This window comes from Martes martes (genome assembly GCF_963455335.1).
Source record: "Martes martes genome assembly, chromosome: 13".
Classification (NCBI taxonomy): domain Eukaryota; kingdom Metazoa; phylum Chordata; class Mammalia; order Carnivora; family Mustelidae; genus Martes; species Martes martes.
In genome coordinates this window covers 7,701,708-7,716,620 of record NC_137901.1, presented here as the reverse complement: position 1 = coordinate 7,716,620, position 14,913 = coordinate 7,701,708, and the positions used below count along the sequence as shown (strand labels likewise).

The 14,913-nt window shown below is 35.4% G+C and overlaps 1 protein-coding gene across 1 annotated transcript in view; it reads right to left on the bottom strand.

The window, feature by feature from the left end:
- RTTN (rotatin) overlaps positions 1–14,913 on the bottom strand; it is a 160,195-nt gene that overhangs the window by 91,448 nt on the left and 53,834 nt on the right. Inside the window, exons 22-27 of the mRNA XM_080822236.1 lie at positions 12,773–12,869; positions 11,907–11,972; positions 9,156–9,344; positions 7,790–8,029; positions 6,421–6,565; positions 815–969 (exon numbers count right to left, since the gene is read on the bottom strand). Coding sequence (XP_080678362.1) covers positions 815–969; positions 6,421–6,565; positions 7,790–8,029; positions 9,156–9,344; positions 11,907–11,972; positions 12,773–12,869 — 892 coding nt within the window. The remainder of the gene's footprint in view (positions 1–814; positions 970–6,420; positions 6,566–7,789; positions 8,030–9,155; positions 9,345–11,906; positions 11,973–12,772; positions 12,870–14,913) is intronic.

The window sequence follows — 14,913 nt, the reverse complement described above, 5'->3', positions numbered from 1 at the left end:
TGTGTTCACACAAAACTTGTACACAAATGTTCATAGCTGCACTATTCATAATAAGCAAAGATAGAAACAACTTACATGTCCACCAACAGAAAAATGGATAAACAGAATGTGGTATATCTGTACATGGAACATTAATCAGCCATAGGAAGAAGCAAGCACTGATATGGGCTATCACAGTGATGGACCTTGAAGACACAATGTGGAATCAGACACAAAAGATCACATATGTCTGATTCCATTTATATAAAATGTCCAGAATAAACAAATTCATAGAGACAGAAAGATTAGTGGTTGCCAAAGGCTTGGGTAAGGGGTAAACGAGGAGGAACTGCCTAATGGGTACCAAGTTTCTTTTCAGAGTAATGAAAATATTCCGGAATTAAATACTGACAGTTGAACAACATTGTGAACATATTAAAAACCACAACAGTATACTTTAAAATGGTTAAAATAGTAAATTTTATCCAGTTAAAAAAAATTTAAGTCAGAATTATAGATACACACTTGAAAATCATCTATGTAAAAACAGTCATAAAACAACCGAAATGGGTATAATTGCTCAGAGAATTAAGAGGGGACCAAGACCTAAAACCTAAAAAGAGCAAAATACTGTGTGTGTGTGTGTGTGTGTGTGTGAAATTACAGTCAGTCTATACCAGAGATTCCAATGAAATAAAAACAAACAGACCACAACTGACTATTACTGAATTCCTTCTTCCTTGATTTGAAATAAGTAAAAAGTAAGATTCTTTGGAAATCAAAAGGAAACTAGGTTCTTCATCAATGTCCCCAAACCTTCAACGACTAACAGTACCTGTCGGTAACTGCCATGAAACTGAGCAGCAATGTATTGAAAAGAGCAATCAGTTCTTTCTGGAGCTGTTGCCTGACAGCAGTCCGGATGTCATCCATTTCCTCTCGTGCCTGTGACTCCGTCAGAACCAGGAGGTCTAACAGTGGGTTTGGACCCTAAAAAATAGTATTTGTAAAAAAAAAAAAAAACGTATTTACTCTCTAATTGAGCCGTGTGTTGTTTTCTATAAAGATTTTTGTTACATACCACATTCTGGACTACCTAAGAGTTATATTACCTAGCCAGTAGGTATTGGTCTGTAGTGCACTAATAGAGATGTTATGTTCTAAACTCAAAAGGTGCGTCATACGTGATGTCGACAAAAGAACAGCACATCTATTATAGAAAACTGAGTACAGGGGCGCCGGGGTGGCTCAGTCATTAAGCATCTGCCTTTGGCTCAGGTCACGATCCCAAGACCCTGGGATCAGTCCCACGTCGGGATCCCTGCTCAGCGGGAAGCCTGCTTTCCCCTCTCCCACTCCCCCTGCTTTTGTTCCCTCTCTCGCTTTGTCTCTGTCAAATAAACAGATAAAATCTTAAAAAAAAAAAAAAAAGAAAGAAAGAAAGAAAGAAAGGAAAGAAAACTGAGTATAATATGGAGAAGCACAAAGAGAAATACAAAAACCACCCATGATCACACCTCACAGAGATAGTCACTATTAGTATACTGGTGCACACTATTCTTTTTGTGTGCATATAAACACAATTATAATTCCATATTTTTTACGAAACTGAGATCAAGTAAAAAAAAAACCACTACTGTTACCCCTTTTTTAACTTAATGTTATCAATATTTCTTCAAAAAATTATTTTAATATCTGATTATTTTTCAACCATAAGGATTTACCACACCAACTACTAAAGAATCGGTGATTTCTAATTTTACTGAGCTGTGCTGCAGTATTCAACTCTGATTACATCCTACATGTGAATTCTAAGCAATGATATTAAATCAAACAGATTTAATTGTTTTAATGCCTTCAACATATATTGCCAAATTGCCTCTGCAAAATGTGTACCAATACAAATCACCAAGCAGGGTGGGAGAAGACCACAGCATCCATGCCAATGCTTAGCATTATTACTGAAGCAATCCCTGCCAATTCGATAGGCTGCTAAATAAAACTAGTACTACTTAAATTTCTTCCTGCTTTCCAACTTTAAAAAAATAAAGCTCAAGAAATGTAGCATAATTATTTTTAATAATACTAAGAACAAAAAATGTTATATTAACAGACAGCTTTAAATATACATGGTATATTTATTCATGACCTATAATACCACAGGCACTGCGCTAAAAAGGGAAAGAAAACAAGATTCTACTTTTTGACTAAACCGGAAGATGTGCATTTTCATATTTTACAGATGGTTAAACAGGGTTTATGAAGAGGTTATATAACTTGTCCAAAGACATATGAATGAACAAAGCAAGGATTCAACCTGAGAATCACCTTACTTCAAAGCTAGTTAATATTCTGTTCCCCACATTATATCACATCAATTCTAAAAATTACAACATATAAAAAGAGATAAAATCAAAATGTAATTACTGTTGTTATGAAATCCTTCACCTAAAGATCTCAATTCAAAAATAACTGCATTCTTTTTGTAGAAATGAAAAAAATGGGAAGAAAATTCTAGATTGTTTGTATTATGCAGTACATACAGAATACTTCAATCAGGTACACACAATTATAAAGAATACAACTGAGAGATTTTAGAAAGTATTGGGGACAGATGTTTTGCTTTTACCTTACTTTACTACATTTTACACCTAAGAAACAATTTTTTCTAGCTTTCCTTTCACCTTGAACAAGAAGTACCTCATTTGGATCAAATAAAATTACATAAAACATGACTACAACTTCTATGTTTTATATAGGAATAAAATAATCAAAATACACATATAATAAAATCATAAAAATAAATATACATACTCCATAGTATTCTTAGGCCCAAATAACAAAAGGCTGACTTATACCCACCTTCCCTCCAACTCCCATAAATACTGGCAAAATAAGAAAGCTGTTTTTAATGTAACCTCCATCTTGGCAAAATATATTACTATCAGGAATTATTAACCCTGACATACCCATAAAAATTAAGAGGAAACTCCTGATTGATAGATTAATATAATATTATAGTACGTATACGACCAAAACTAAGATTCTTCCTCCAAATTCTCATTGTTAATAATTTGTTTATACTAGTACTTGCTGAGACAATTTTTCCCTTTCTAATACATCTTAGATACACATGTTAATATTAAGATTCAGTAAACCTCAGAAACATCACTTCTAAAACATGGGATGAATGACCATTCCTCATGCACAATAAGGAGATATTTCTCTACCTATGCCTGCTGATCTCAAGTGCTTAATCAGACGTGAAGGTTTTGTCTTTAGACATTATTATTCAATCCCAATTTTAAACCAGCTACCATTACCATTACTTTGTCACCGGCAACCTCCAAAAAGCAACAATTTCTACAATGATGGCTCATTTTCCTTATCCACACAGTTACCACTCATCACATCCACTTTACCAGCCATCACCAACCCGTAACAATAGGAGATGCAATGCCCTCCACGAACTCTGAGTGCACAGGTGTCTGTGCGAGTCGGTTGAGACAAAGACAGACATATGCTGTATAGTTCTGAATATCCTCCCCCCTCCAAAAAAAATTATGGCTCTACTTTTATGACCTTCCATCAAAAAACTCATTCTGAAAAGAAAGGTATTCAAATTAGCACTTCCAGGTTATTTTATATATATTAACAAAAGCATCATTACATTAAAATGTAAAATTCATGTGGTGCTGTAAATTCCTAAAGTGCCTAAACTGTCTGTAACTAATCAGTGTTCTGATAAAACATACACATTTTTCACAAGAGAAAGTTTCTCAACCTTCCCTCGGCAAGTTAGCTGACTTTTCTTTATACCTCCTATTCACCTTCTTCTGCTTGATCAAGTATTCAAATATTGTGCCTAATTTTACTAATTTTTGCCCTGGCTTTCATATACTTTTTCATAGTATGTCCATACATTGAAAACAATTCCTTTGGAAAAACTATCTCACTGACCTTCTTAAATCATCTTTCACTTATTTCACCCATTTCAGATGATTAAAAGGCATTTCACTTTATTTTCAAGCTTCCTTTATATTGAACGTTACTCTTCACATAACACTTAATAATTTAATCCTTGTAGCACAACAAAGAGTAAACTCTCTTAGTAGTGAATGCTTAGGTCCACTGCTCACCTTTTGTTCCCTCTATTGTTATTTTTAACACCAGTGATGATAATATATGAGACAAAGTAAAAGCTTTCCAAAGACAGCCTTAATACCATACAAAGTCAAATAAATATATTTAATTATGCCAAAAATCCTTCTCTGAAACTGCACTAAAATTACAATCACTTAGAATTTTGTAGAAATTTAATTTTAATTTCAAAACCATCAATAAGTTATTCAATATGCATCAGCACTCATGACAAACTATAAAATTCATAATAAATGTAAAGTTTTAACTATAGTTACATAATTAAGTAAATATGTTTTAATATGCATAGTTCTTTTTCTACTGTATATACCACATACAAAGTCTTCGAAGCAAACATTCAATTATTACACAGAGTTTCAAGAAAAGATTCTACCTAACTGCTACTATAACTGCTTTACACAACCCAAAGCAACCATAACTCTCAGAATACAAGAAGTTTAACCTAAGGAGGAAACTGTTCTAGCAATTGTTCTTTTTTAAAAAAGACTAAAAGGATTATGAAGTTATAAAAAATTTATATATCAAAAATCGATTTATCAAAAAAAAACTCAGGAAAAACTTCATAAGATTCTTTTAATAATATTTTAATATCCAATATCTAAAATATTTAAGCATGCCTAAAAGCTGAACAAGGAACTATAGTGACATATGGTTTTACTGTTTGCTTTATGAAAAATGGTCAGAAAAAACTGCCTCCAAATGTTTTGTTAATTTTTTTTAGTAATTAAATGATACAAGAAAATCAAAGTATAGTAAATACGGTACTTTGAAATCATCCTCAAGAACATAACAGGAGAGCAAAATTTCTAGGTCTGTGTATTCTGGGAGTTCAATTATCTTATTAAAAGCTTCCTTTATTAATTATGTACTTTAAGGAAATTAGTCCATCATCTCTCATTTGTGTTACAAATATTTTTCTCAGTTTATTGTGTCTTTTTAACTATATTTAAAGTATTTCTTGCCATACATACAGAAGCCAATAAAACTTACATATAAATACCCTCCCACTGGATAACTGTTTTGTTGTTAAGTTACACAAACTGAAAATAAAGTTAATCTGAAAGAAAAAATGGCAAGAGAAAAATATAAAAAATAAGGTTTATTAAAGAAAAACTTGCTATAATTTAAAAGTGTAGTTCTTCAGAAAACATAGGCGTTTCAAAGAACATAATACTAAATCCAATCACAAAGTCACGAAATTTAGGACCTTGCTTATGGTATTTTATGTTCCCATCTGATCTACGCCTTTCATCTCCTAGCTTTTGTTAGTGATGCTATTTCTGCTTTTCATCTTTCGCAACATTCAAATTGTAGTCCAGGACCATAATTTCCACACTTAGTCACAGTCCTATTGGTGTGTGTAAGAGAGAGAGAGAGAGAAGGAGAGAGGGAAAGAACAGGAGAGCTGCCTTCTCCACCACCTCGCACATTACCACTCTAGGCCAAGCTGCCACCACCCCTCCCCTGGGCTACTGGAGGCCTCCCAGCTTCCACCCATGCCACCTGTGGTTCTAGAGACAGCTGCTACCCACAATCTTCTTAAACTGAAGTCACATCATGTAACTATTCTGCTGAAAACCCTCCACCAGTTTTTTCTCTCATACAGGTTAAGCTCCATGGCCTACAAGGTTCTATTTGAGCTTGACTGTGAATATCCTCCTAATCTCATCCCCTATCACCATACTCTATTCATCCTGTTGCTGCCACACGGACCTCTAGTTGTTCTTCAAACACGGCCCGGACAACTAAGCGCTTTTGCATTTTCTTCCTTTCTGGCTAGAACGTTCTTCCCTTAGATACACCTATATGGCTGACCCCACACTTAACTCAGTGCTCTGGCCAAATGTTGTCAAAGAGGCGAGCCTTCTATGACCATCACATCTAAAGTAGCATCCTGCCATGCCTGTCTAGCTCTGTCTTGTTATCCACGTTTCCTCATCACACTTATTGCTCCCCCCTGCAGAAAATCTTTGCTTTCTGTCCATTCCACCACCCTAGAATGTACTCCATGAAGACAGGATTTTTTGTCTTATTCACTGCCATGTTATTTTTATGTGCTCATATTTATAGATTTCTTTCTTTATAGGTTCTACCTTAGGTAACTTGGAAAAATCTTCTCTACTCCCAAGTTTTGAGTAAACAGTCTCATACAATATAAGACTACCTTACTAAACATGGGCTATATAAAAATTATGCTTTTTCATTACATAGCATTACTAATTTTTACAAATAAATCATTTGTCAGACCTAAAATCCATTCAATTCCTTAGTAACACTTACATGTCTAAGAAGTAATTCTAGAAGCCAGTTTAGAAGTTCTACTGATGAGTTTTTTCTTTGTTCCTTCAATAACTTATTTAAAAAATGTATGATATCTATTAGCAGTTTCTCATCTTCAGTGGAAGCAGGAAGCACCTGTAAAAACCTACAATAAAAAAGAGAATTATCATGGTTTCTAGCTCTTTACAGTAAGTGGTGTGCTGATAAATATTTAACAACCAGGTAAGGAGTGGGATGATTTCTTGTATTTGCCTATTTTCATAGTGTAAATATTCTCCCCTTGTCAACTGCAAGCCACCAACATAACAAACAGTTGTGGAGAGACGCACAGCAGCACACCATTATATGGCATTTTCACAACACAGATATAACAGATATAAATAACCTCAAGAACACAGGTATCAGTAAAATGTTGCAAAATAATCAGGAAATGATGATATCAGCATAATCATTACCTTCATTTTTCTTATAATTTATTTAACTCAAAGTTTATGCATTTTCATTTTGAAGAAGGGCTGTGTTTTAACAACTAACTTTAAAAATCCTGATATTCAACTGCCAGCTCTCTCACAAGGAAGTACTGGCTGATTCCAACACATACCAATGGAAAAGCCAAATTAGGTATCTGAATTGTGAGAGATCCATTTTGAGTTCACATTTTGGAAACTCATTTAACCTCACATTTTAAAAACTACACACATTATGTTTAATAGAAAGTTATACATCTTACACTAAATTCACATGAAGATTAAAATGTAAAACTGCTGGCAATGGCTGCTTGTCAGTCTTATTTGCTTCAAATGCAGCCATCTGCTACCAGTTAAACATATTAAATTTACAAGCTAGAGCCTTCCCAATAACTACTAAAGGATCTCCACATGGCAATCAACTTCATGAAATTCAGGGTAAAAAGAAAAATGAGATAATTTTCTTAAGAATAAGACAAAAGCAAAACAAAATAAAAAAGCCCACCACAGGTGTACCAAACCTATTAGTCAGCTCACTGATGTCTTGGCTCTCTTATAGTGTGGACAGCGATAAACATTCACATTCATTGTGTTCAATCATGTCCTATCCTAATCATCTGCTTCTGTGAGATAGTGAAATAAAATTTTCTATGATAGGATATAAAAAACTGTGTTGTTTATTATTAAGTCCAAAATGTAGTGATTCAGAAAATTTTTCCTTTTGTTATTATTAGATATTTATTATGCATAATAAAAATCCCAGTTTTTCTTAATAAAAAAAAAATTTCTTTAATGACAGCAACAAGAAGAATACATGCTCTTATCTTCAAAGATGTGGAGATAAACCCAAATATGATTCAATCCTGCTTTTTGAAACTGGCCTTGAGCTGTAATATACTAACCTGTTCAGTGCAGTGTGCCAAGACAAAGACTTCAAGGTAACCCCACATGGGCCAGCGCCACTCTTCAAAGACAATCTGTCATTCAGAAGATAAAAACTCATCCTCGTGACAGCAGCCCTCACTTCTCTGTGGACTGCAGCCTCGACAATGGAATGAAGACAGTCCTTCAGTCCACTAGCTGTGTGTGTCACCTTCAGTGCAAGGGTGTCCTCTGTGGATAACTTCAATGCATCTGAAAATCTAAACAAAAAGAAACAAAGGAAGAGCAACATAAAACTATTCAAATAAAAGCTCACATTTATGTTTATTATAAACTCTCTTCAAAAAATTCTGTTTTATCTTCATTTTTGAGGCTGACTCAGGGCCAAAAGAAAATCCAGTATACATCTGTCAATTAGACTTTTATGTTAGCATCCTAAGCATTTGTGTTGACATTTTCCTGCTTACAGAAATATAACTTTCATTCAAACAAGAAAGCAGTAACAGATCAGAATTTAGGATATTCCAAAGTAATCTTCATCATCATCAAGTAATGATAACATTTATACATACACTTGCTGAACTCTGACTCTAACCCAGACTACCTTCCCTAGAGATTTATATCCATTAACTAACCAAACTTGAGGTGTCTGGGTGGCTCAGTTGATTAAGGTCTGACTCTTGGTTTCAGCTAAATTCATGATCTCAGGGGTCATGAGCTGGAACGCTGCCTCCGCATCCCTGCTGGGTATGGAGCCTGCTTAAGATTCTCTCCCTGGGGGCACCTGAGTGGCTCAGCTGTTAAGCTTCTGCCTTCGGCTCAGGTCAGGATCCCAGGGTCCTGGGATCGAACCCCGCATGAGGCTCCCTGCTCGGCAGGAACCCTGCTTCTTTACTCCCTCTCCCACTCCTTCTGCTTGTGTTCTCTCTCTCGCTATGTATCCCTCTGTCAAATAAATAAATAAAATCTTAAAAAAAAACAAAAAAGAAAGATTCTCTCTGCCTCTCTCTCAGCACCTCCCTGCCCCCACCCCCGACTCCCGTTCACATGTGTGCACTCTCTCTGGAAAAAAAAATAATAACTAACCAAACTTTATATAATTTCTAAAACAGCATAGAGCACATGGTTTTTAATTTAAATTTCCTTGTGTGATAGTTTCTAAAAAGTAATGAACACATGTAATCTTTAAAACAAAGTAAAATAAATAAATAAACAAAATATATTTTAAAAAATAAAACAAAGTAAAAATTATAATTTTCAGTGGAAAAACAGAATCAGATGATAGTAAGTAAAAAAGGCACTTGACCTAAAGGAAAAATAAAACCAAACTAGTCACTTATAACTTGTTAAATATGAGCAATTTTTTAACTAAACATAACAGCTTACTCTTGGATTTTAGGTTCAGAATTCGTTTGCTTCAACAGATTATCACTCCCATGATACCAGGACAAGTTCCAAGCTATTCTCAGCATGTCTGAGACTGGCTCCAAGGCCAAACAATCAGCAGATAATGGCACAACTATGGAATAAGGACTCACAGCGTGGTGGCCAACTACACGCACTGGTAGATGATACCTAAAGAAAATATATACAAATAATTACGAACTTTGAAATTCTTAAACCCTACTACAAACAGATGAGCTATTATAAATGAGCGCTAGTTCTCATGATAATACAGAGATCACTCTCATAGCTCCTATTCTGAACAGTTATCAAACTGTACATCATATTTCACCGATTCTTTTGCCATCCTCTAAACTCCCCAAAATGCTTTTTAAATTCTTGCCCGAAGACTTCCTTATTCTGTGTTGTACTGGAGTCATTAGCAGAGATGACTAATGCCCCTCCAGGGCAAGGCCTACAGCTACAGTGAGCCACATATAAAGGGTTTCAGCTAGAACATGAGTGCTTACTTACTGCCAAACACTGACTCATTCAGTTACATGCATGGCACTGATAGCCATTTAACAGATGATCAAAATGAGTACTAAAGAGCCTAAATGAACTGCTTTATGTTCACAGGAATCAGTGAATGACAAAATCACAACCTAATATTTTTACTTGGACACAGCTGCATCATCAATAAACTCGGCTACTATGTGTTACCAAGAAGACCCAGAAATATTTTTAGATCCAAGAACAGATACAATAGCAACAGCTCTTAAATCAGTCCAAGTTAATTTAACAGTGTTTAACAGGAAAGTAATGTCCAGCATGTTCAAATGTTAAAAAATCATTTTGCTAAAAAATCATATCCCAAACCACTAATTCACATATTTGTGACTAATATTAGGTAAATACAACTGGGTAAGACTTCTCAGAGGAACTTTACTGTGCTTTTTCATTTAAAGTGTCTCAATAAATAAGATAAAGGAGAGTTCTACAAATAAATCAGGTTGAATAGTTTAATAGTTTTAAAAATTTAAAAATAGAAATTTTCCACAAAAGTAACCAAGAATCCTTAGATAAATGGCTAACACTAGGTGTCAAATAGGGAAATAAAAGGTGATTCTTGGATATTTCTTTGTGTTAGAACACAAGAAAATACTAATAGACTCAGGGGGCCTTGACAAAAGGACACAGAGCCCACTTGAAAGGACTTGCACTAAATAAGAAAAGGCAAAGCAATTGATCAACGGGGAATTCTTTAGTAAGTTGGAAAATGAACTGCAAATTAAGCCAAGAACAAGAAGGAAGAAAGAATGAAAAGTGCAGGGTAATACAGCACAACAGGTTTGAAAAACTACTATACATCCGCCAGACGGACAATTTTTAAAATGACAACATTACTCTGAGTAAAGGAATAACAAAACTCTTGGTTCTTCTCTATGGACAAATTTTATCTTGAGCTAATTCTGGCCCTTTGCCCCAGGACAACCAAATAGATATGGAATGTCAACATATTGCTAAGCTGTGGTTTGTGCTTACAGCAAAAATGACTCTCACATCTGGGCTGGGAGGTGTAGGAATAAACTCTAAGTGTATGATGGGAAGTCACCGCTCTGAACAACCCTGAGTGCTGTGGCTCTTACAAGTCACCTGTTTTGTGGGGTCCCGGAAACTATGCCTATGGCACACTTAACTAAAGACAGCTCCCAGCATCCACACATGTAATCTCATTCCAAGCAAGGCCTATTATAGTCATGTTAGTTTGATTACTTAGCCAAATCGAAAGACCATGAAGAGTGGGTGATGTCTATAAACAAGGAATTTCACTCTGAACAATATATTTAAAAGGAACTCTTACACACTACACCAGGAAACATATACATGCTTACAGGAGCGGATATAGGAACAGAAGCCCAGAATCAACCCAAATACCTTCTGACTGGAGAATGACTAAATTGTGGTAAATAAATTCAACAACAGAATATTATACAGTAATGAAAATGATTACAGTGCATGTAATAAGCCCTACCAAATTACGGAATGTTATTTTTAAATTAATTATAATTTTATTAAGACACAATTTACTTATCTTTAAATATATAGATTTCCAATTTATATGTAGCCTGATGAATTTTTACATTTGTATTCATTTGCATGACCACCACTCAGAATAAAATACAGAACATTTCCAATCCTTCGGGAAGTTTTGCTGTTCCCTTTCCCCTTGCTCTCCTCTAGGAGGTAATTATTATTTTGGATACAACTGGAGAAATTGGATTATGTTACAGAATGATTTTTAATTTTCTTAGATGTGATCATGCATGGCACAGTGGTTATATAGGAGAGTGTCCTTAATTTAAGGAGGTACATGCTGGAATAACTAGGAGAGAAGTAAAATTACATCTGAAACTTATTTTCAAATGCATCAGAGAAAAATTACATAAAATAAACAAATAAATAAATACACTGAGAGAGAAAAAGAAACTAAGTCCATGCGTTAACAACTGCCGAATCAAGGCTGGAGAGTAAGCACACATCCACTGTATAGTTCTTTCAACTTTTCTGTACACCTGAACTCCATCAGATGGAAAGATACGGATGGGCCCATGCATTTACTGAACTCTCCGAAGCACCACGGTGAGGAAACATTAAAACACTACGAGTCATATGATTTAATATGTCAGAAGAACCTTCCTGAAACAGTTTACCTTCAAAAAAAGTCAAATGTCAAAACAGTAAATCATTTACCTTCTAAAAACTGAGACAGGCAAACTGAAGACCGATGGTGAAGGTTTATTGGAAGGATTAATAGACCTATTTCATTAAAAACACACACACACGGAAAGAAACAAATGAGTAAACCATGGTTTTATCCAACAAATACAATTTGCTCCCTGACTGAATCACCAAACAAGAGTTGCAATTGGCTCTATCATTTGAAGAACACTTTCCTACTACCTAGATTTGCTTCTAGAGAGTAAATTAGTGCTTAGGAAGTCCATATAATAAATTACTCAAATAACGTGGGCACTGTACTAGCAGGTGAATCTATGTCCCCCTCCCATTGGCTCCTGCTCAATCAAGATCAGTGTTAATCAGATATTACCATCTTAACATCTTCCCAAAGGTTTTTCAATAAAATGTTAAAAAAAACACATGACATCCAGAGTACATACTGAAATATGTATTAATGACAAAAATTACTGCAGCAATTTTTTAATTTTATGCTTAGTAATGCTCAAGTTAAAAGTTCATGGGAGGGACACCTGGGTGGTTCAGTTGATTAAGCAGCTGCCTTCAGCTCAGGTCATGATCCCAGAGTCCTGGGATCAAGTCTCATATTGGGCTCTCTGCTCAGTGGGGAGCCTGCTTCTCCTCTGCCTCCCCCTCCCCCTCTTGTGCTCTCTCTCTCTCTCTCTGAAAAATAAATAAAAAAAAAAAAAAAAGTTCATGGGACTTTCTGAGACAATACGCTTTTTGACTTTTTGATACTGCTTACTCAAACCAAAATGGAAAGTATAAGCTTTGTAATTCAGAAATTTCCATGCATTGCTATAAGATTGCATCAAAACCTTAAATAAGAGTAAAGAAGTTTTACAATTCTTATAGCTCACCACATATCCATTCTTGATACTTCGTCAAATAACAGAAGACAAAATAATGCTCCGACTTCAGTCACAACAGCACAATTTTCACGAAATATCAAGGAAACTAAGAAATAAGAAGAAGCATAACTTCATGAAATATTTTTACCTCTAGAAAAATGGACTTCAAATTTAAAATATCTTAGCTCCAAGGGAAGAGAGGTCATTCTCAGAGAACTGCGAAGGGAAGAGAGGTCATTCTCAGAGAACTGCAAAGGGAAGAGAGGTCATTCTCAGAGAACTGCAACACGAGCACAGACACACAGACACACTGACACACGTGGGTCATCAGGAAGGCTTGCTAAAACCTTCTGCTTCAGCAGGTCTGGACTAGAGCCTGTGAATCCCGCATGCTGCTGGTTCAGAGAGGCACCTGCAGATCCGCTCACTGGATACTGTGTACTTTCAGTCCTGGAAGAAGCAAAACAATGTAGCTTCTGGGGAGATCTGCCAAGCCCTTTACCTCCAGCTAAAGTTTGCTCATTCAAAGATCTACTTATTTGATCACTTCTGCCCATTCCTACAAACATATAGTCATAGAACTTGGGTTTGCCTTCAGAACACAGTGTTTGTGTTGGTGGCATTTTAATTCGTGTGCCTTGCTTATTACAAGATAATGGAAAAGGAAACTGCTCTGCACTAATAAGATTCAAAGTTAGCACCATTATGTCCTACTAGTGAAGTGGCCTGGTCAAATACTATAGCATTAATAAGCCTTAGTTTCCACCTCTGTACCATTCCCTATGCTACAACTTCTCAGTGCTTGACAACTATGAAATTCTAATCAAATAGGTATGGTGGTGGTACCAAGCACATGGGAATAATAACATAATACAGAGTTAGCAAATCCAGGAAAGTAGCAACAAGAAATTAATTTCAAAAGGAGATACTTTTCCCGACTTAAGGATAGTATCACCATGTGACTGACATGATTAAAAACATCAATGAGCTAAAAAGAAACAGAAATACATATAAGAATTTAATTTATGATAAAGTAGACTTCATATCAGTGGGAACAGGATGAGCTAAGAAATTACTGCAATATAAGTGCCTACAATAAAAAAAAAAATAGATCTAGATCCCTACCTTACACTATTTACCAAAACCAGTTCTACACAAAGATCTAATTTTTTTTTTTTTAAGATTTTATTTATTTGACAGACAGGGATCACAAGCAGGCAGAGAGGCAGGCAGAGAGAGGAAGGGAAGCAGGCTCCCCGCTGAGCAGAGAGCCCAATGCGGGGCTCGATCCCAGGACTCTGGGATCATGACCTGAGCCGAAGGCAGAGGCTTTAACCCACTGAGCCACCCAGGCGCCCCAAGATCTAAATTTTTTTAAACAACACTATAAACACGTTAAGAGAAAGAATAGAAGCCCATTTAGAATCCTCAATTCAGGGACACCTGGATGGCTCAGGTGGTAAGTGTCCGCCTTCGGCTCTCATCATGACCCTAGGATCCTGGGATCAAGTCCCACACTGGGCTCCTCGCTCAGCAGGGAGCCAGCTTCTCCCTCTACCTGCCACTCCCCCTGCTTGTACTCTCGTTCCCTCTCTCTCACATTCTCTCTCTGGCAAATAAATATTTTTTTTTTTAAATTTTAAAAAATAAAGAGGACTTTATTTAAAAAAAAAAAAAGAATCCTGAATTCAGAATTAGAAAGGCCCTCCTTTTAGGGCATGATGAAAAGCTCAGCTGCCGTAACAGAAAAGCTTTATAAACTTCCATAAAATAGTTAAGGCTAAAGATGTAATAATAAATACATTAAAAAGGATACAAAGGTTGGAAGAAAATCTTAACATAAAATCAGGCATAAGGCTTATATTTATGTTATATAAAAAAATTCTGTAAGTAACTAAAAAGAAATTAAATGCAACAGAAAAATAGGCAATTCACAGAATAAGAATCTGGGTATGATAAATACATGAAAAGATAATCACCTGCACTAAAACTGTTTTAAAAATAGAAAATAAAACAATAATAAGATATTATTTTCACCAATAACATTAAAGAACTGTTTTAAAAGAGACATATTCGGTTTTAGCAAGGTTATGAAGAAAATAAGTACTTTTAAATACCACTGGTGGGAATGATGTGGAGGGGAACCAAAC